Source organism: Saccostrea echinata, unplaced genomic scaffold, assembly GCF_033153115.1.
Source record: "Saccostrea echinata isolate AGI-Se365-2 ecotype Australia unplaced genomic scaffold, CSIRO_AGI_Sech_v1 ptg000028l, whole genome shotgun sequence".
In the NCBI taxonomy this organism is placed as follows: Eukaryota; Metazoa; Mollusca; class Bivalvia; order Ostreida; family Ostreidae; genus Saccostrea; species Saccostrea echinata.
The window spans coordinates 12,708,283-12,732,406 of record NW_026889777.1 but is presented as its reverse complement, the minus strand read 5'-3'; the positions used below and the strand labels follow the sequence as shown (position 1 = coordinate 12,732,406).

The 24,124-nt window shown below is 32.6% G+C and overlaps 2 protein-coding genes across 3 annotated transcripts; one reads left to right on the top strand and one right to left on the bottom strand.

The window, feature by feature from the left end:
* Window positions 1–3,932: 3,932 nt before the first annotated feature.
* Window positions 3,933–5,511, bottom strand: LOC133193772 (transcription factor ATOH1-like). The gene has a single exon (XM_061329703.1). It carries the CDS (start codon window positions 5,451–5,453, stop codon window positions 4,791–4,793), a length of 663 nt encoding a protein of 220 aa, XP_061185687.1. The 5' UTR covers window positions 5,454–5,511; the 3' UTR covers window positions 3,933–4,790.
* Window positions 5,512–10,336: 4,825 nt separating this feature from the next.
* LOC133193771 (coiled-coil domain-containing protein 148-like) lies at window positions 10,337–22,306 on the top strand. 2 transcript variants are annotated; one of them, XM_061329701.1, is made up of 13 exons: window positions 10,337–10,404; window positions 11,622–11,722; window positions 12,175–12,562; window positions 13,186–13,364; window positions 13,859–14,057; window positions 14,474–14,621; window positions 14,969–15,175; window positions 15,366–15,506; window positions 15,974–16,092; window positions 16,522–16,639; window positions 21,016–21,066; window positions 21,205–21,288; window positions 21,942–22,306. In XM_061329701.1, the coding sequence occupies exons 2-13, from the start codon at window positions 11,647–11,649 to the stop codon at window positions 22,089–22,091; spliced, it is 1,860 nt and encodes a 619-aa protein (XP_061185685.1). In that variant the 5' UTR covers window positions 10,337–10,404; window positions 11,622–11,646; the 3' UTR covers window positions 22,092–22,306. The 2 variants fall into 2 exon arrangements, with proteins under 2 accessions (XP_061185685.1, XP_061185684.1); XM_061329700.1 differs by having other exon boundaries at window positions 10,337–10,376; window positions 21,942–22,305.
* Window positions 22,307–24,124: the final 1,818 nt, after the last annotated feature.

Here is a 24,124-nt window from a genome sequence, read left to right as displayed (position 1 = left end):
CTGCAACTACTTTTGGAACACTTGATCTCTGATTTATAATGAAACTTGGTTCATTATTTTAGCTTGATACCATATATATATATATATATATATATATATATATATATATATATATATATATATATATTTTAATTTTCTATAACAACACTCTATTTTCAGTCCCGTAGAACACGGGAGGGGGGCTTTTTTCTGAGTACACTGGTTTTATGAATAGGAAATTTTCATTTAGATGCTTGTTGCTGTAAGGTCGCGCACTGTCAAGTTCCAATCAATCAATCAGTTTATTCACTCAAACCATACAAAATGGTACATGAGGTACATAAAGTATAAATCATATCTATTAAATCGTCAGAGGTACATACAACACATATATACATAAATAAATATTTTACAACTGCATGTAAAAGAATAGACATATAGTATTAACAGTATGTATGTATTCAATGCAAAGAAAAACGCCAGGAGGGCAATTAAGAGGAGCAGACAGTCTCGAAGATTTTTGAAATAAATGTACAAAGTTTTCTTAAAGATTTATCATTTGAATTTGCCATGAGTTCATAGAACTTTACAACATTTAGTCTACTGCAGTAACTACTATATAAAAATTCTTTCCTAATTTCTGAAAAAGCTGTACATCCTAAAATGTAGTGGTATTCAGCACCTATTTTTCCATTGTTACATAGTAAACATATTCTTTCATTTAGTGGGGTGCCACACCATCTCCCTGTTTCTACAGGTAGATGATGATTTGAAGTACGCATTTTCATCAATACCTTTCTTTGTTTTGGGTGTAATTTTTTAAAATAGCTTTTAAAGTTCCAGGATTGGCAGTTAAGGGGAGGCTTTTTTGGCTTGTCGGATTATTTTGGGCCTGACGTCCCCGACTTTTTGGACAGTGTTTTTTTTTCTTTTTGCTTGTCAGATATTTTTGGGAGGTTGCCCCCCCCCCCCTCACTTTTGAAACCGTTGCTACGGGTCCGATTTTAAATAAGTTTCGAACTTTTTGAAATTTAGATTTCTAGACGACACCATCGCCTTTTAATATTATTTTCTATTAAATGTACCTATACAGAAATGTGCTCAGTAAAATAGATAGAAACAGGTAAAAACATAGAGAATATTTTGGAAATCCTTTTAGGTTTTATTGCTATAACAACCAATTAATATCACATTTCTAGCTTAAGCTATGTTACAAGGATTTTATTCTATCATTTGGTCACTTTTCAACTTATTTTTGCTTTTATTTTTTTAATAAGTAATCGAAATATATGAATAAAATTATTGTTTTACAATAATTCGTTTCTAAGGTTGCATACGTGTATATAACAGCTGTTTTCCTTAATATTTTTATCATTTGAAAAAGCCATCAAGTCTTAAACTTTTGGAAACAGTCAATGTCACTTTAAGTAGTACATTATTGCAAACGTTAGAAATCATAATGGTCGGGACTATGAACATGTTCAAAAATGCTATTTTTCAAACTTAAGAGCATGTTGCCATGGTACCATAACGCACCAATTTTCTGTGATTAAAGTTTCTCCTATAAAAGTATTAAGTGATAACAGAGAATGGCTCTTAACCAATCTCCCTTGCAGAGTTGGCGTTCGTTCCTCTCCCCCCCCCCCCTCCCCCGGCAATGCGCTCGCGTCAAGACTTTTGATAGAGAGTACAAAAGATGAAAATCCATGGATTGTTTCAAATTAAACCAAGAGTTCTAGATCTACTTAATAAATGTCCTCATTAAAGAACAAACATTAAAGCAAGCATTTGATAATAATGAATTACAACGTAACAAAACACACTATTTATCGTGCTAATCACTTTGATATACGCGAGCCAATGCCATAGGTAAATGTATGACTTGATGATAGAGAGTGGCTCTTAACATTCAACTCAAGATGTACACTGAATTAAGTTATATCGATTTTTTTCAAGGACATTTGAAGGTCACTGCCTAATCCCGATATATGTTAGATAGAAATTCCCCCAAAGGTGACCAAATTTTAATGTGAACAATCATAGCTGGTTAGTATGGTGGCATATTTCTGCCCCCTACATGCAAGATAAATTATGTGAACATGCAACATAATTATGTAGACATGCGACTTATTTATGTCAACGTGCAAAATAATTATGTTGACATGCAAGTAAAGATAGGTAGTTCCTAGGTATTATATTTATTGATTATAAACGATTGTAAATTTTAGAAAACAGTGAGATGTTTGAGATTAAAATTTGAATTTGCATTTTATTAGTCAAACACATCACCTTGTGAGCTACTTGTACTTTTTATTTAGTTCTGCAACTGTCAGCAAGCTTGAGCAATCTGCCATGCAGAGCTGTCGTTCGTATGAGGCTATGGTACATCAAATGGTAAGCAAGATGGTTACTGTGGTATTTAATATTCACAATAATGACTAATTTTAATTTATGATATTATGTTGCTACATTAGAAATACTAATCATCGACAGTGATTTTTGACTTACAAGTGTGGTGTTGTATCATCACCGTATTTATCTGGATTTTACAGATTGTCGGGTGCATTCTAATCATAGACAAAGCTCACCCCCCCCCCCCCCAAGAAACCCAGATAAACACAGGGGCTTTAATCTGAATACATTTATTATTTGAAAGGGCATTAAAGTTAGATATGCTTGCCAAAATTGAAGACTTCACCTACTACATGTACATGTACGGTTCAAAAGTAAAAAGACGAACTATTCAAGTGTTTGCAGGCTCACAGGAAGAACAGACGGGACAGAAAGAGTACTCTGGGACACAAATCTTCGGGAAAGTAATAACTTTTTTATGAAACGCGTTGCAAGGTGTTATTTGGTGGCTATGACAAATTAGGTTGTAGGTCTTTAAAAATGATCACTTCTATTCAAAAGCTGGGAAAAAGTCGGTCAAAGAATTTATTTGAATCTCTTGCTATTCATCGTTTTGAGAAGAATGTACATTTATTTTCCTATTTACATATTTTTTGAAAATGATAAGGAAAATTTATTCATTTAAGTTAAATATCTCTCTTCTACAACTTCAAATTTGTGTTCTAGAAAAAAAAAGAAACATTAGTGGTGATTTATATAATTTCTATTTTTCAGTCAAATTTCTTCCTATAAACAGACACGCAACAGACCGGGAGCTTTTTATTGGTTTATGTACATAAATTATACGGCATGCAGTCAGTCGCGTGCGGAACGAGAGCTGGGCGTGATCTCGTTCACAGAGGTAGGCGGAGACAGACACCTGAGTATGAATGAAATACCACACAGGTAAAAGAAAAAAAAAGCACATTAATGACATTCAGAATGGTAAAGATTTATCTGTTTTTCAACTTTTGTAACGATCCAGTTTTTTTTTCCACTTCAGTCAGCTTAGGTAGTGAGATTTTACTTTTGCCTTTCATTAATGAATAAAAAATGAAATAATTTTTTGTATACATGTATTTATTTATTTGATTTTAATATCTTAAAATTAGTGCATAGTTAAACAAGGTCTCAGCTTTTCTTTACAGAATGGGAGAGGGTAAGGACAGGGCATTCAGGTTACCATTAAGAGTATATCGTCTTTTAATTATCATCTTACGTACGATATTTATTATATACACACCGTATTCCATTATGCTTATACATGTATATAACACCAACGATGCCCCCCCCCCTTTTTTTCTTCCTAGTTCCAGCTGGCTTTTACAAATCTGCAATGCGCAATGACTTATTCACATCTTCAGATCATTGCAGCCAAATAAAGGTTGTCTCATACAGGGAGTAAGAAAGCTTGGAAATGCTTTTTCAATATTGATAGACTTCTATCCCAATAACTTAAACTATTGTTAATTTCTACCTTTCAAACAAAAGAACCTTTAGCACTAAGTGCAGAATAAATCACAAAGAAACAATTTTTTCTCAGTATTTTTATTTCAACCTTCGTAAAAATCGTCATTTCATATGTATACAATGTATATATAACAAAAGGAAGAAGATATATGATCCTGATATCAAGGTTTTTAATTATGTACAGCCACAAATTCAAGACTTAATTGCCACAATCCATATAGAATGTGGGTTCATTTTTTTTAAAAGTACTTCCGGGTTACATACAAGGAGCCCGAGCATATGTCATCAGCAATTTTCTTCAAGCAAGACGTACTTTTTCCAAATTTTTCGTTTAATTTCAAATGATCGAACTTATAAAACCTTGAATCGAAATCTATACCTATCTCCAAGTAACCATTTTGTGTGTACAAATGCATTCAATATTATTGCCAAAAATAACAAGCCTTTTACATGTACACGTGTATTCGGTGTAAAATAAAATATCTAAAAACCGTATTCAGACTAAATAGAAGTAAAAACTGTATACTATTGCATAACTGAAAAAAAAGTCTGAACACAACATAAAATGTATTAGAATACATAAAATATTTAGAAATAATTAAAAAATATATATGTAAATGTAATTAACACATAAATATTTGAACACTTGATATGAACACAGTTTGGATTTCTCTCGTCCGTGACAACATTTTTTCAATGTTTGACATTTCATAAATGCATGAAATCTTTCAGAAAATTTCAACATATTGTATAAGGAACATTCTTTAATGTACATAGGTATTACACTGCTGGACTGTGAAGTCATTTAAATCTTGCTTAGAAATGTGTTGTTTGACAATTAATCCTCCCTCGCTTATTGTATTTCACTTTAATGCACAAAAAATGTCAATGTCGGGAAAGTTTTGCTGTATTTTTTTCTATACTTTACCATTGGTCAGCGAGAACATGCATCAAACACTGAGGATGGAATCGTCACTGTATCTGCCTAGTAACTGTTCTTGTTGGTTAATAACGTCACATGTCTCTGTTTTGTACGGTTTTAGTTTAACATTTTTTGGATCTTCCCCCTCAGAGATTTCTTTCATGAATGAAATATACGTCATGGCCAGCTTTAGTGTCTCTATTCTGGAAAGTCTTTTTTCGTAATTAAATGCAGGAAGCCGTTTTCGCAAATCATCGAAGGCGGTGTTCAGGTGGAACATCCGTTTCCTCTCTCTGACGTTCGCTGCTTTTCGCTGAGATTTGGACTGTACTCGCTTTCTTTTCGGTTTCCCATCTTTACCTACGGGTTGTTGACTGGAAGTTGCAAGATGAAGCCCGTGTGCATTAACTTCTCCTATCCCACTACATTGGTTAAAATCACTGATTGTGAAGTCAGTAGACAATTCACTAGTCCAAGTCGTTCCAGATTGTAAATACTCATTTTGTGAAAGCGGAGAAATTCCCATGAATGCAGGATGTTGTACAATATCCTCTGTAACAATCGGACCTTGCTGCCACTCGGGATACATTGGATACGTTCCATCTTGGAAGTGAATGGATGGTGCAGACACTGGATAGAAAGATTCTTCGTATCCGCTCTGGTTTGCTAGGTCAGCATCTGCAAACTCCATTATTCCTTAAATTATCTTATATATTTTGGATGTTGTAACTGGGCTATAAAAGGAATCCCCCAAACCTTGTAGTACGATAAAGGATGGGGGAATGCTACCAGGACTAAGATGTTGGTCAAATTTATATCCTTAGCGCTAGGGTTACCTGAGGAGCGACACCATAGTCCCCTTTTGAAGTTGGCAACAGACAAGGCCATTTTTATTGGCTTAAAATAGTAGAGAACGGATTCGAGACAGCCGCGCGTGCAAGGGGTTGAGCATAGTGTACAACACGCACTCGGAGGCGTGGCTAATGCGCAGAATGCGACAGAAAAACTCGTTGATAGACAGCTTTGAAATTTTTTTTATTTATTATTACATGAAAGTCAACACCTCCCGCAAAGTCGAAGAGAACTAGAATCGATACATCCGGAAGACGAGACGATTCAAGCCTAACCTTTTAATCCCCACGTAATATTCTATTACTCCACTGCGGTGCAAAGAACACAATGGCGAGTTGTGTGTCTTTTTAGCGAAGTCCGCGAGAAAAAGATCCGCAGTTATAACAGCGTAATTAGATGAAGAAAAGGGAGCCCGCGGTGTGTCTTTGGTGTGTCAAATATTGGTGGCTTTTTATTTGCACTTTAATGAAGCAGAACTAAGCTAATTGACTACTGAGAGTCACTTTGTAATCCTTAATGATCCTTCATTGACTAGTATTATACAGTGGAGAAATACAGACTGGCAATCAAATTCATATTTTTAAACCAAGGTGTTTGTATATTAAGCATTGAATTTTTCCCGTTTGATGTTTTTAAAAAAATTATTTCTTCTCTTTTTAATCTAGACTAGTGCTTTCTTTCATTTTTGAAATTATTTTACGATAAAAGTGTTCAAATCAAATTAGTTTTACCACATAGATGTAAATATAATTATTAAAATGAATCTCGCAACTTGCCATAAGCGTAGCGTTATTTTATTTTAGTAAATACTAGTAAAATTTGTTTAAGAAATCATAACGTAATTAGAGAAATTTTGTCTAACTTTTTTTTTCTTAAATATATATACATAAATTATTCTCAATGAAAAGTGTGTCATTCTGATTAGCATCTTTAAAAAAAATGAACAAAACTGCATAATAGAGTGAAAAAAATCTTGGATATTTAGCTATATATTGACCTCACAATAAGTTTTATATATATATAAAAAAAAAAAGGTCTCCATTGAACTATGCAGTGTTAAAAATAAAATTATGGCTCACTTGTGGCCATATACTCAGTACTGTACACATATAATGCAATTTTCTCAAATCATTTCGAATAGTTGCTTATCTTTTTTGCGTGTACATGTATTGAATTCGCTTATGCAAAACTGATGCACACATGCATGTTCTTAGATACATGTATATGTAATTTCACAAGTTCGTAGACCCTTTCATTAAAAAGAAACCAGTCATCTCCCGTGAAATGTGGAAATATTTAATAAAAATACATTCAATTTCGTTTAAAGAAGATTGATATTATTTTTGCATATGCATCGTGTGCATCAATCAAAGCAAAATTAACCACCATCAACTCTCTCTCTCTCTCTCTCTCTCTCGTATTCTGATAATTATTTACATGTACACCTGGGACAGGGCACTTTAATAACGGTTTTTAAACTTAATTTTTACATTTCCGTTGCTGTAAAATTGAGTCTTTTTCACATTTGTATGTATTTTCTGCAGATAATTGAATTTGTGTGTCAAGAGCGTGTCGAATTAGGAAACACATTGAACAGTTATTGCAAAAATTTAGAGAGAAAAAAATCCTTGTAACTTACGAAAAATAAACTTTATTCACAAGGGAAATTGTGAAATTTTGACAAGTACAGAAAATCATAGAACACAATAAGAAAGTTGAACTAGCGTTCGAAGTGATTGAAATGGCTGACTTTCAATCTTTGAACCTTGGGGATTAAAGCGTAATCCTCTTGTAGGTTCCCCCGCGTTATATACGCTTAGTTTGGCACTCAATAGGGCATTAGAGGGGTTAATTTTTCCCTAGTTCCGTGGTGTGGTCGAATTGCACTCTCAAAATAACGTGATTTCAACCAGAAAAGAAATGCAAATACTCAGAAAGGATTTTCTCGTGCAAAATCTTTAAATTACCATTAGCCTAAATAATTCTGATATACTTATGAATATTTCATTTGAGAAAATTCTGAAGTTTAATAGTTAATAAATTTATTGCAGATTTTTACATTATTTGTGTCATTTTTGCTACCGTTTCATCTATTTTTATCTGTCATTTATTGCAAAATTTTAAATGTAGTTTTTTTTAAACATACACGTAAATGCATTCAGCATTCCTACATGTAACTCTCCAAAAGAAACTCACACTAATAAGTGTTATATTCCAAAACAAAACTACCCTATAACAGAACATCATCAGACTCCATGCACGATTGGTAAAATTTATCCCCGCCTTAAGGGGAGAGACTCTCTCTCTCTCTATCTCTCTCTCTCTCTTAAAATGTGAAGGAAACAGGCTGATATTTTGAAAACGTGACCAAAAGAGAGAATTGAAAATTACAAGCAGGCATAAGAGAAGACAAAACATTTTTTAAAAAAATAGTTTTTCTTGAGGATTATCCTGCCATTTGTGGATTCAAAAACATAAATCAATTTTAACAATTTTCTGTTCCAGGAGAAAAATTAATTATTTCGCCTGCAGTTTTTGGCAGAAACATGAGCGGGCCACCGTCTCCCTTGACCGGAAAAGACAGGTGCGAGCCGAGGAAGAGAAGGAAATCCAAAAGTCAGTTAACTTCTTTAATACCCAGTCAATAATTTCAAGAAATGTTCAAACAAAATCCCCCGAAACGAAGTGAAATTTTCGTGATTTATGGCTTTCACAACTAGCGTAGTATATTCCCAATTAAAAAGATATCAATGCAAGGCGCGTTATTGTACCGGTGAAATTTGAGGTGACGTAACTCAGATCGATTTTTATTTATTAATTCCCGTTAAGTCGACTGTATTGCCAGGAGCATGCGTTTCTTTCATTTTTCTCTCTTCTACAAAATTAAACTTTTTCTATGTCTATAGGCCCATCTTCTGTGATAACTTTGATCAATTCCGGATTTATTCATTCCAGAGTTTCTTCGTTAAAATCAGCAAAACTTACCCTCAAATATCTTTTAATCAAAGAGAAATGAAACAGACGCTTCATATTATGCCTTAGGTATATTAGAAAGAATAAAGCGAAGTAACCCTGTTTTCACGTACCTCCGTCTATTTTTAATAATAATAGGATAAAGGTTTATTCCTTTATTCACTGTAGGACTTTCGCGCCCAGAGAAATCATATATATTATTTTTTAATTTGTCATGTTTTAAAGAGAATGTGTAGTTAAACAATTAATATGTAGTTTAAATTCCCTAAATTCATATGAGTACATTTTATATGACCAATTTTAAAGAAAAATGACCGGTGATGCTGACAGATAAATTTATTCAAGAAATAAATGTACACTGAATTAGACGACACTAATGTTAATGCACATTTAGCAGGTGTCAAAATCGCGCTGAACGTGTGTAAACCATTAATGGACATCACTAGGTATGCTAATTGTTATTTCCATTCCCACCATAACGAAACATAAATTAGAAAAAATTTTGCAACTGTCAAACTTCTGGTGCTGACAGTGGCGATGTGTCAGATAATATCCGGGGGAATGAAGCACAACGGACATAATGTACAGTTGAAATTCTCATCTTGCATGCATTTTTTGGGGGTCATCAAAATAACTAAAGTTGATAGTGGAAGGTTTTATTTTTTAATTTTTCTGTTAGATATTAAATTATTATTATTATTATTATTTTTAAAAAATCCATTTGAAAACCACGCAAGTGGCGGATATCATTTTACGAAGGTATATACCTGTGATTACAAGATACATCGCGGAGATTGCTCAGTCTGGCTTGTGAACTTCGCATGAAAAGTAGTGTTACCAGCTGTTCCCTTTTTCGTCCTGTAAAAATTGAGTTTACGTTATCATCTGAATTTGTTTTATTTATAAAAATGTATTCGCTAAAAATCTTGAAGTTTCTTATTACATGTTTATGTATAGGAAACATTACAAAACTTAAAACATGTTATCAGGCATATGAATGAAACATCCTTGTGAATTTTCTAGTTGGCTATTGATGACAGATCCACAATAAAAATAATTAAGGTTTATCCAAGTATCTGAGAAAAAATACATATTTTTTCATACTTATGTTGTACTTTAATTCTTCTATTAACTTTAGTTCTTATGTGTAAGTAGCATGCAATACCATTGCGAGAGATCCCAGATCGTTGCCAGTTTAATTTCATAATTATGAATAATTTGCACACAAGCGAGTTTAGAGAAAATTTAATTGATATCTCTTAAAATTATCTTGTTCAGTTTTGTACTTTTTACCTATTTTCATGTCCGTTTCAAATAAATGACTTCAAACTTCATTGGATCATATAATTTAAAATTAACCCCCCATCCCCCCTACCCCCACCCCACAAAACCTTCCAATTTTCGTATATACTGTTATTATTTGGGTGTTTATTTATTCCTTTAGTATTAATTGACATTACACAGTTACAATAGCCCGTAGGCTAAGACTTATACATGTAACATTTGTGTTAGAAAAAGGATTTAATTAAAAAGGAATAAACGAATTCATACATGTAAAAGATCCTTAAAACTATAACCAAAAAGGAAAAGGATTTTTAGGATGATCATGATTTATGTAACATCAAACGTTTATTTCTTTACAGTATATATTATAAATTTGTTTTTAGACGGCCTACAAATGACTGCGTAATAAAGGTCGGGATCGAGATTCACAATATATAAAATGACGTTGAGAGGGTAAACATCAACAAAAGATCTGAGGAATTTTGTCATTTTACTGTATAAATCAGTTAGTATTTCATCATTTTACGATGACCGTAAGTCAGTTCAATGAGTGTACTACATTTATATGCGTTAAAAGTATTTCTTATCGATGTATGTTTTCGGGTTAACATGGTTAAAGTAAATTGTATTGCATTCAAGTAACATATTTGCAGTTATCATGGTTATGCATTTCTAAATCAAGCCATTTTTCCTACTAAAGATTTTAGCTATATCTGATCTTAGTTACGTCAACAAATATTCAAAGGAAATACCCCGGATTTACTGCTCTCCACCACCCCATTACGCTGTTTATTAATCAAGCCCTACCCATGTACATGTACATACAATGTTAATCTCGGTGGAGATTTGGCTGGGCTAGATATTTGGTCTGACGCCCACCGGTGGGCGTCAGACCAAATATCTAGCCCAGCCGAATCTCCACCGAGATTAATACAATGTATGTAATGATTTGAAGCGTGGATATCGGCCTAGGACTAGTTATGCTGGGGTCCACTCCCGGGTTCGATTCCCGTTCCAGCCATACATTTTCTCCTTTCCTGTTACATAATTGGTGCTGTTGAAACCCCTGGTCTTGTAGGTGAAAGTCCTACCAGGGGCAAAAAGAACATGGGTTGTGTTTTTGGAGGTGAAGGCAAATTAAGGAGGGAAGAATACAATGGTTTAGGACATGGATACTGGCCTGGGTAGCTCAGTTGGTAGAGCATCTGACTTGTGATGCAAGGACCCCCATTTCAATTCTCAGTCCAGTCAAACATTCTCTCCTTTCCTGTTACTCATATAATAATTTGAGATGATAAAAAGTAAAAAAAAATAACCAACACTTTTTCCTGGAAATAAAGACACCTTTTATATCTGGCACCCTCGTAAAGATTTTCATCCTATAACCACATTTTTGGATAAATTCATGTGTAAATCTTTCAGTCAAATTAAAATTGAAATATTGTTTGTGCATCATTTAAGTTACAAAATGCAGTGAACTTGCAGTCATTTTTCATACTGGCTTGTTCTTGGAGGAATTTTTAAATAACGTTAACTGAAGCAGGTACTTTTTATTTGTACTTTAAAGGAACACAACTTAAGAAACTAAATTTAATGTAAAAAGGAAAAAAAAACCACTTTCAATTATTAAGAGAGGCACAGGATTTAGATTTTTATGGCCCAGAGTAAAATATAAGCAATATGTTTAACTTCAGTAAATGAAATGCTGCATTTGTGCTATGACTTCTTATAAATGTTTTCTTTGTTTTAGGGTTGAAATTATTTATATTTAAAACATGAGCAATCCAAGCTGGCCAAACAGAACTATGGACATCAAACCATTTATGACCAAGTACACATCTGATGATTCAGGTCAGAGCTTTAATTATTTATAGATGATTCTTTATTGCCTACTGGGAGAGTGTGTATATATTTAGCATATTTAAGTTAATGAAATTAATACTGTGGAATCATTTTAATTTGTGGGGGTCAAGGTTCATAGCCAAGCAATTTTATTGGTTTGTGGGAATGTAGTTTTTTGGGGTCACTCGTATAAACAGAAGATTCTATGTATAAATATGTTGACAAAATAATTGTTCGTGGGGATGTAAATTCGTGGATAAGGGTGACCCACGAAATCCACGAACATTGGTCCCCTCAAACATTGATGATTCTACAGTATGTCAAAAAATAATAATGATAATAATTTTTCATTTTACGTTATAAGAGAGTACTGAATACATGTATCACAATTAGATTTGATGTCTGTCTTGTAGAACATGCAATATGTATGTACATATGTTTATCGTTCTTGGTTTCCGCAGATAAATTACAACTAAGAGCAAACAATGGAATCCGGAGTAACAAGTACCTACCTGTAGATTATGAAAAACTCAAACTTATGGCAACAGAGAAAAAATTTGCAGCACAGAAGAGTCTACTTAAAGTGAAGAAAATTGAACAAATGTCTAAACAGAGTAAAGAAAACCTTCTCTTAAAACAACACAAACTAGTCTGGCAGAAGGAATTTATGAGGCTGAACAACTTACGTAAGCGGATTCAATCAGAAGTTGAGAGTCACCGCCGACAGAACGCCACAGAAGGAAGTGGTTGCTGCCGAATTTTTGAACACTTTGATCTCTTTGAATCATCTTTAGATGAGGAGTTTGTTAAGTTTAAGCAGAATACCTGTGAACCAGTGTGGAATTTAAGGTATAATATCAGTAATGCTTGTTGTATGAGTGTGGAGGTGCCATCTTCTTGAAAAAAGTAATATCTTTTAAAAGTGTCAAGTAAAATGACATTGATGTCAATACCCCTTTATAATACAAACAGGCAGTGAAAAACAATGTAAAATACACATAAAATCAACTGTGAAATGAGATTTTCAGTGAATTTAGAAAGAAGTATCACATTCTTTGACACTCTAGGGGTGGGATCAGAAAATCAATGTCTGATGAAAGACTACATATGTATATTCAAATTGTGGTGGTGGTGGGGGGGGGGGGGGGGGGGGGATAACAAGCCCCAAAAGTTTTGTTTTGTTGGACGTCAATAATTACACAAAAAGTGATAACTGTACACAATACTTAATTTTATTGGTATTTGAATTGAAAAAGGAAATATGTAACTTAAAGTATAATGAATCCTAAAACTATATTTTTAGAGAATCAACATTTATCACAGAGTTTTGAAGGGGATGGGAGGTGGGGTTCTTTATGAAGACTTATAAGTGTATTATTTCTATAATGAGCCTAATTCTTATGATAACACTTTTGATGATTGGATTCCTGACTTTAAATACCTACTGAAATCAAGTGTAACCTGTACAACAGGGAAGACTTACAGTTTTGGATACAGGACAACCACGAAGGAATCAGGTTGGGGGATCCAGAAGTGGTGGAGAAGCATGCTGAGATCCGCCAAACGATAAACCATGTCAAAGGTCAACAGAACAGTGTCCTACAGCAGCTGTACAATGAACAAAAATGTCTGGAGGGGGAACTACAAACAGGTATGAAGTAATCCAGAATTAGATCAACTTGTCTTACAGGAAGGGTAAGGGACATTTGAGTCAGTGTAAGTGCACCTTTTCTGAAGATTTGGGGCAACTTTTAGCTCATGCTGTTCTAGACTGGGTGGGATAGTTACCACTTTATGTTAATCTCTTGGGATTGAATGAAGCAACAGTCAGGTACATGTACAAATACAGTAGACCATGTTCAACTCACCTTTTGGAAGGTGGGGGTTCAGATTAGGGGTGGGGTGGGGGGTTAAAACGACTTTTATAATCAGAAACAGACCTAATTTAGTTTACATTGTTTGGTAGTGGTAGGAGTGTGTTGAGGAAAGGTACAATCAGATACAAAATTGTTCTAATTTAGATCAACTCAGTAAAATCATTGAGACCTTAAATCAGCTAAAACAATTAAAGTTTTGGAGATGATCTGTGTTATGTTTGGAGATTCTATATTAATTTATTAAATGTAGTACTTCTTTTCCTTTAAGGATTTCTGTGGGAAATAACTCATGGTGGATCAGAGACACCTCACATTGACTTTGCAGAGGGGATTCCTGAAGAAGCATTTGACCTTGAATGTTCAGATGATGAACTCAAGGTCACAGTGTTACAAGAATTCATTATTATTGATCAGAAATTCAGAGAGAGACTTCACTTCCTAGAAGATGAACATTCCAAGATATTAAGGTATTAGGATATTATTTTAGATAGACAAAACATAACCATTATTACTAGGCTGTTCATTTCATTAAGTAAAAGCTTGATAGATAGAAATGCTATATAACTTTTAAATATGCAGGTGAACAATTTTACTTATTTTTCTTTGACATAAGGTTTAAATTAAGAATTCAGTCTTTGAATGCTTACTGTATATGAATGAAGTTTTAAAGAATACATATTATTAACTGTTTCTTGAATTCCTGACCTACATGTATGCTAATTTATTGAAAATTATCTTCAAGTTAGAGTTATTTCCCCCCATACAGTATTTTTATGTGACAAAGGATAATGCTTCAGGATGTAAAAAAAGGGGGGAAACACAGTTATTTTCATGATTACTTTCACTTTCCATATATTCCTGAAATGAATTTTGTTGTCTACAGTAAAGGTCTACATGGGGGCTGGAGTGATGAGGATCATTTCTGTTTTTTGGCAAATTACGAACAATATCCTAGGGAACTCAATAACAGGAGAAAGCTGATCCTAGACAGACTGAGGCGCCACCTACCACACAAAGCCAGGCATGAGCTCGTAGGTTGTCTCAATTACAGTTGTACTAGAAACCTTAGTAAAAATGTACTAGAAACGTACACTTCATTCATTAGTAACGTTAGAACTAACATGTATTTAATAAATTCTTTACTAAACAGTAGAAATGATCACAAAAATTTTTATTTAAAAAAGAGACTTTCTTCTTATGTGACATTCCTCGTTAAATTATTTTTAATTTACCAAGAAATTATTTGTAATATAGTAATGTACTCATAAATTTATGTTATATGACATAAGTTTTGGTAGAAAAGACTGCTATTACACAAACTCAATAAAACATTCAATCAGCATGAACCATTCCCTGTGTATTTATATGATAATTATAGGTTGCACATGAGGAATGGTGTGAGGCAAACAAGTATTTTCATGAGCGTAAGCGAGCACTGGTGGTAGCATGGAGGAAGGGTCGAGCCGAGCTCCTTAATAAAGCTCGCAGTACATTTATTGAGGTGGAGATTGCTAAAGAGCTGGCGGAAGTAAAAGCCGAGTACAACCGACAGCAGAAAAAGATCCGAGACGAACTTTACGAGAAGGTAAATGGATGATGAAAATGTTTTTATTTGGAAATAGGAAATCTTATCTTTCATGATATCAGTAAAAGAAAAAAATGAGGAAATATGAGTACTGCTTAATATTAAAGGAAAAGCAAAAAATCTTTAACATTATAAATGTACCTGATAAAAACTGAACAATTAATCAATGATTGATTGATTTTTTCATCAGATCAGACAGTGGAGAGAACAGAAAATGGAAGCCATGATGTTACAACAGAAGATTGATGAGAGAAAGAGAGAAGAAGTTCAGGAGGAACTCAGACTTGAGATGGAAAGAGAGAAGAAAAGACGAGCTCATGAAAAAGATCAGGTCTGTTATAAAGGGTTCAAGGGGTAGGGAAGGGATTCTCAATCAGCAGAGACTCATATAGAGGTTTTTAGATAAGATACTTCGTAAAAAGAATGAGTTATAATGCCTCTACACATGTTATGGTGATAATGTAAATTTCTTCAATTGTTTTCCTTGTTATTAGTCCCCTATCGGCATAACTGAAGGGACTATAGGTTAAAATTTCCTCTATGTCTGTCTGTCTGTCTAGCTGTCTGTCTTTCTTTCCCTCTGTCTGTCAGTCTGGGTTTCAGATCAAAAATTGATGATTTTTTTAATGGAATTATGGCCTTTTTAATTTATATTGGGAACCAGATTACACTTGCTACAGTGTAGTAGGGGACTAGTATTGCTTATGCAGTACTCTTTTAAAATGCTTGTATTCATGGCCTCTGAATGAAAATGTTTTTATTCCATGGAAAAACTTACACTTCTTTATTTCATTACAGATTCAAAAGTTTGCTACTGAAAAATTGGAGAAAAGAAGACAACAAGATTTACGAGACCAGGAGAGGATGGAAGAGCTGAGGAGACGAATGGAGGAACAAGCTGTAATTGACAAAGAGAGGTAATTAAAGTATTCCTGTGTACAAAGAGAGGTAATTAAAGTATTCCTGTGTACAAAGAGAGATAATTAAAGTATTCCTGTGTACAAAGAGAGGTAATCAAAATATTCCTGTATACAAAGAGAGGTAATCAAAGTATTCATGAGTACAAAGAGAGGTAATTAAAGTATTCCTGTGTGCAAAGAGAGGTAATCAAAGTATTCCTGTGTACAAAGAGAGGTAATTAAAGTATTCCTGTGTACAAGAGATATTCAAAATATTTCCCCATTGTAATCTGCATGAGTAATTTCGAACACCTGTCAAATTTTGTCATTTTCAATAATCATATTCATTCAAAAGACAATATCAATTTTTTATATAACTGTCTTAAAACCTATGAAGCTTTCTTTGATTGTCTATACACTTATCTTGAAATGTGACTTTTTTTCCAGAATAGAGTATCGTAAAGAGCAGTTGGACAAAAAGATAGAGGAAAGAAAGATAAAAGAAGAACAAAAAGCAGAAGAAGAGATAGAGAAAGAAAGAAGACTGGAAGCCCTGAGGGAACAGGTAGGCATGATAGATGAAAACATGCACCATGAGTTTTACTGAATAAGGAGAGGGTTTATATTGAATAAGGAGAGGGTTTATGTTCATTTTGATGAAGCATATATATGTGCATGCCACAGAAAAAGCAAACAAGTGCATTAATCTATGACATCCCATATCGAAAATGAATACAAAAATAATACAAGAAAAAAATACTAAAATAATACAAAAAAAGTATATTTTTAATGACCAAATTTGGAACCCTCTAAATCTTGGTTCCAATTTAGGTCAAAAATAATAGACTTTTTAAAAGCCAAACACAGAAAAATATATTTTTAATATACTTTATTTTTTCGAAATAATACAGAAATGATACACTTGACCTGTAAAAACGTATTGTTTTTGTACTTTTGTATTATTTCTCTATTTTCCTCTCCAAAGTATAAAAATAATACAGTCCATAGAAAAGTATAGAAAAAATACAGAATGTATTAATTTTGTATTAGCATATATTATTTTTGTATTTTTTCACCTTTAAGAATTAAAATACAAAAAAAATATAGAATATATTAATTTTGTATCATATATATTATTTTTGTATTTTTTCATCTGGAACAATTAAAAATACAAAAAAGATATAAAATATGAAAATAATACAGTACACGAAAAAGTATGAAAAAAATATAGAATGTATTAATTTTGTATTAATATGTATTGTTTTTGTATTTTTATCAGCATGAAGGATTGTATTTCAAAAATATCAAAAAAGTACAAGAATGATAGACAAAAAATACATTTAAATGCTTAAAATAATACAAAACAGAGTTTTAAAAACTACTAAAATGATCATGGGCAAAAATTGTTATTTGAAGAAAAGGGGTTGGAGATTGAGGTTCTTAATAGCATCTACTGATTGTTATTCAAAAATCTTTTATTTATTTGAAATATTTGTTAAATAACAATTTTAGTAACTCAGTCAGATTACCTTAAATGTACAAATAGCTAATTAAAAAGTAATTAATGTGGCTAGGCTACTGATTCAGCTACCAATTGTAGTCTTGATCTTTCTTTTTACATATAATCTGCTCTTCAATAGTCTTGATATTTTTCACAAGTTTAACTAATCCTGTTTTCTTTGTACTTTTACCAAATGTTTCGATCTCTCTGCTTTGCTGTTTCTTTTGTATGGAAAAGGTAGAGGAGTGTTTACTTTGTTGCAGAAGTCCATCTTCAAATCACACAACCTGTCATCTCATCTGACTTCATCACTTTGAAATATAGAACAGAATGATATAATAATAAAATTTAATGAACCATTACCTCAACAAAACACACATTTTAACATTCAAAATAATTCTATATAGATTTTGTTTAGTTCACACACCTGCAATACTTTCTTGAGAGGGATCTTCTCCTCCATGACTTGTCAGCTTTTCTTCAATGTTCGGCTGACTGAAATTAACAATAATTATAAATTGAAATTCCAAAAGATCCAGCGGAGTTCACCAAATTCCATACAATTGTACCATTGAAATTACTTTTCTTTAATCTGGGGTTTCTTAGGGGACAACCGATTGATTTGACAATCTGGAGAAAAGGGGGGGGGGGGCTGATTTATAAAATATTTTTAAAAAAATATTTGTAATAAACAATCTGTCCTTGAAAATGTTGAAAGAGTAAACAAAATGTGTGCCCCAATGTTATTTAAATAAACTGCCCCCCCCCCCCCCCGAACCCAACCTACCCCCCCCCCCCGAAAAAATTTGAGTTTATACAAATTACAGAATAGTTTTTGAAGGGAAAATAAATAATTCGTCTCTGGTTAACTTGAAAAAATTGGAATGAATTAGAACTAGGAAGCCAAAGGCTTGAAAATTACCCCCATCTTCCACCCCTCCCTCCCCAATCAGAATTTATCACAAAAACCCTTGTTCCCCACATGGCCAATAACCGTACTATTTTATCTTTCTACAATACTACAAAATGGGTAAAAAAGTCAGTCTTTGTTCCTCTATCTTTGTACTAAGTTATTATTTAAAAAACTGAAACTTTAATGTGCTAAAATATACATAATCTTACCGCAACTGTCGTTGTTTACACCAGAAAAGTCCGGATATGATGCCTTAAAAACGTCAGTCTCCTTATGTATTTGCTTTCCTTGGTTCATATATATGATCCTGTGTACCATGATTATGCTGAACTTCTGTTTTTCGATCCATTTTACTCGCGAGCAAATGAGAGTTTATTCAAAATCACCTCCAGCTTTCTCAACACGTCCCGGGAAGAATTTTCAAAATGGAGTGGGTGAAATATTGTTGACCAATCAGAGAACAGCACGGAAGAGTTTTAAAATCTGACCAATCATATTGTGTCATATATACGAAAATTACCGATGTTGAGATCGGAACAGTTAGAGAAAACATATTTACATGGTTTTAAATATCTTGAATCAATTGAATAAACCTAAAATTATGTTAGAAAAAACGATGTTCAATTTAATCATCAGAATCATTTTTTATTCCTTACGAAATTTACCGATTACGAAACATCGTTATTTCCGGTCATCATTTCCGCTGAGAGCAGCCATTTTTATATTCAAGTTGACCTGTGAAGTAGACCATAAAGTTCAAATATAATGATCAAAACGAGCGGGAGATACATAATATATAGCCTTTTTGACGGACAACTTAACTCATACATACGGTACCAGAGATTGAAATAATGTTTAACAACTATCCTTTACACCAATTTCACAACATTTTCTATATTATTTTACGAAATTCTTTCGTAATAATTTCTTATTTAATTTTTTTTTTTAAAAGCGGATAATTAAATAGTTCTATTCCATGTAATTGTAATACGTAATGAATTAAATATAATGTATACTAAATTGAGTTGTATAGTCAAGAAAACATCGTAGGTACTGTAATTAGTGGAACTCTCCATGTTGTTTGTTTTTGTTTTGGTTGGGATGTGTTTTCACGGGTAAATCATGTTATTTCTTTGAGTAGTATAACATGTACTCGTCTATTGTTAGCCTGCAGGTGGCCACCTGTGCTGTTGGCGATAGTTGTAAACACTCGGTTGTAAACACGCTGTAAATTTTTCAACACAAAAAGAAAGTCTGAAACTCTGAAACTTCAAAATTTACCGCGTGTTTACAAGTATCATGTACAGCACAGGTGTCCCCTCAGACGTATCTATCTCTTTCCAAATGACAATTTCACACCTAGTAAAGACATGTTTTAAAAATGAAATTGTTTAGTTAACAAATTTAAACTACTGAAGTTTTCTGTTCTAAATAGCAATTAAAAATGTAAATAGTATAAAAGCAACCTTTATAAATATTAATTCCAACAGACTTATTGCAAGGACATTCTGTAAATTTTCCTAAGTTCAAAGAAATACAAATTTCAGTAAAAGAAAACACTTAAAGTCCAAAATAAATATAAAAAAAATACATACTGACTGTATAGTATTTTTTGAAAAATTATTAAGTCCAAATTTAATACAAAAATAATACAAACTAACTGTATGTAATTTTCTGTAAAATTACTAAGTTCAATTTTAATACAAAAATAATACAGATTAACTGTATGTAATTTTCTGTAAAATTACTAAGTTCAATTTTAATACAGAAAAAATACACTTGAAAAAAACTAAGTCCACAAAAATACAAAAATGATATACTGAAAATAATCTAAGTCCCAAAAAATACAAAAATAATACCCTGTAAAAAATCAAAGTCAGATTTTAATACAAAAATAATCTACCTATTTGTTGGTGATACAAAAATAATATATTTTTTCTGTATTAATTTTAAACAATACGAAAATGATTGTATTAAAAATATATTAAAAATATACTTTAATGTATTATTTTTTGATATGGGATTTTGCAATATAAGTAAGCACTTAGATCCATGCTCAACTAAATAGAAACTAAAAGCAATGAAACTAATCTCAGTATCTCATCATAAATTAAATTTTTAATCAATAATTAAAAATTCTGATAAATCATTCATAAATCTATTTTTCAAATCCATACTAAATAATGTGTGGATCATGTGTTTTGTATTTACATATATTTTGAATATTACATGTAAGTATAAAATGACATATCAGTAAAAAGTTGAATTGATATCGTGGGATCAATTAATGTAAACAGTGGAATTTTTCTTTGTGTATCCTTTGCAATGAGAACTATTAACTGTGTTATACTGAAGGAAAGTTTAATGAGTGGAAACTCACTGTTTACTGGCATTAAACATTGCTAATTAAAAAGGACAAGGAGGTTGACTAGTAAATACTTTGATGATTGGTAGTCATCATAGTTTCCAGCTGTACAGTTCAATTGTATATAAACTAATCCAATCGATGTATTTCATATCCATGTAGGTCAGAGTGATTGCTGAAAGTGACCCAGTTAGAATGATGGCAGATACTAAGGTAAAAACATAAAGGTCTATATAAACTGTAAATTGCTCTTATTGTTTGTGCTTTTCTTCAGTCATAAATTGTAGGAGAAAAAAATGAAAAAAAAAAATAAAATACACATGACGTTCCTGCTGTTATTGTTCTTTGCAGGCATGGCAAGCTAAGAATGAGGAGGATGAAGAAGTAAACATCAATAAGCCATTGTTTGCTATCAACACATTTCATTCTAAACAGGTAGGTTACATAATTTTACAGATTTGCATATAATAATAAATTAATATGCTCCTTACCTTTTACAATATGCATAGTATGCAAATGAATATGTATATAGCTTAAAGGGTATTGAGAGATATGCAGAAACTGCATGGTTATATATATGTGTGCTATATTTTCTGAGGTGCAGTGAAACTTGTGTAAAGTTGTAACAGACCATCTTATGGTCAATGGCCAGTCGATACAATTTCATTAGATTAAAAAAGCATTGGGATTGGAGAATGATTTAAAAATAGAAAAATATTTTTGGTCTGAAACATATAATGAATGAAAAAAATGCCCGAAATCTTAATGGGAACTTTACGGCACTGAACAAAAATAACGAAATCTGTTTTTTTACAAGATATTTCCATGTTATTGAAAAATTATGCAAGTTCAATGAAATTTGTTTTGAGGGTTAGAAGGTGCTAGAATTTAAGATTTCAGGTAGATTGTTTAAAAAAAAAATAATGTAAAAACGGCCTATTAATGACTTCATATTCCATGTTATTTTTGAAGAGACAGGTTCTCAAAGAAAAATTCAAATCAATTAATGCACTTTTAATTTTTAATGCTTGGAATTGCCCAGTAATTATCACTTAATTTCTTCATAAGTACGGATTCTTTTAAATCAGATCACTAAGGATCCTCGGATGCGACTGGAGGCAAAATTGAGAGAAGCTGGCCTTCACGACTCCCCGTATGCCAGACAGGTGATGGCGGCCGTACCCCCACCACAACCTCCCAGGAGGGACATGGAGTCCACTGTCTTCAAGTACGACTGAAAAAGCTGGAAAAATCGACAGATTATTGCCAGAAGCTTTTAACATACAAAGCCAGTGGTCTTGATAGCTCCATAAAGTGGGAAAACAACTGATTCACATATATGACCACAATATACTGTTTCTGCTTCAGTAATTTATTTTTATTTGAATTTCTTGAATTCATGTCTTGCTTAAACATGTTTAATTGATAAACAAATTGAAACATAATTTATAAAAATGTTCAATTTTTTATCTTATGGAATTGACCATATGAATTTCTCAATGACATACTTTTTTATTTAATTCTATTAGATGATCTGGCATCTTGGATGATGCTTTAATAAAGAAGTTATATTGATGTATGCATGTACATGTAGTTGAACACGTTAATTGTTCTCCATATTCAACCACAAACCAGACGTATACCTTGTACAAGGCACAATCACATACATGTATTTGAAAAGTTACATAAGAAGTTATGGGTTTCTACAATGTCAAATTCTCTTGCCATTAAAGAACTTGAAACAATGTAGTTACATTTCATTGAGCCTTAAGCAATAAAACTTTCATGGGTAAAAAAATTATTTTAATGTTTATTAACTATACATGTCAAATTGAACCTGAAAATCTATAGACACAAGTAACCTTTGTTACTTTTCTTTCTCCATCTTTATTTTTTCAGGTCTTCCACTATTTTTTTTTCCTTTAGCGGGGGACACAAATTCCCTAATTAGATTGTTTAGTGAAATTGAAATATGAGGCACTACAAGAGTTTTGCCACATGTTTCATATTTGAATGTTCTACTGACTAGAGACAATAAGGAACAACTAAAACTAAACTGTATGACAAGCTAGATTACTTCTATTTTTCCATCTTTAACTTCCCTTATTTATGTAGTAATATATCGCTTTCATCTACATATGGTACTTATGTCTCCCAAATTATTTAATACACAAGCAGTGTCCTGAATACGATAATTTTTTAAAATAAGACAGGCTACTGACAGATAAGTTGATAATACAGGGATTTCAAAAATCTCATTTTAAGTCAGCATTACCTAAATTTTATCTGTGTTATAACGACCTTGTTAACAAAGTAAAGTAATCAAAATACGAGGGCTGTTCGAAAATTATTGAGACATTTACTTTTACTCCACAAAGGACAGAGATAAATTTATGAAAATTCGTCAACATTTTATAAAGAACAAATGAAACAAATGTGCAAAATTTCTAATTTATAGGATATTTAAATAAGGTTTGGTGAAGTTATAAACATGCATATGTCTATTGACCTGGAGCAGCAACGCTACGTCATTTTAACGTCACGTCAGCCGGAGATGTTTTCGCATGTGAAACGACCGGGAAGTGTTTATCCTTTCCTTCTATGTTATCACATATAACATTCCAAAAATCGAACTGTCTCTTTCTTAAACGATTCTTCAAAAACATAAAATAAAACGTGTGCTGTTGATATCCCAGTGTAAAATATAAATGAAGTGTCATATACAGGTTGACTTAGCCTCACGCAGTACCGATTTATGCAACGCGGGTCAACGTTATTTAGTCCGTAATAATCGATGGTCGTACGGAGCTTTTGTTTTTACTCTGGTTGAATTATTTGTAAGAAAAAAATACACACCAATGAAAAAACAAACCTTTAGACATGTTTTATGGCATTGTTATTGTTTTAGCAGGTTGTTTAGTCTGGACAAGAGTTCTCCACAGCGCGACACAAAATTTTAGGTATGCTTGCTGCGCCGCCTTGACGTCAAAATCCAGTTTGTCGTCGTTGTCAGATTTCTATACCGTGCTGAAATTTTTTAATGGTCTCCGTATTTCTGATCGAAATTCTAACAAATTTGCACAAAATGAAGACAAAATTAAATTGAAAAATTATATACATAATTTGAATTATCTTCGCTCTTACTATGGGTCCACCGGGAGTTTTAACGTTGGTGTTGCATATTTTCAATAACTGATTTCGTGACTGCGCCGGGTACCTCTACCAGTGACACATTAATATACCATTAAAAAGAAGAAATAAAATGTTTGTA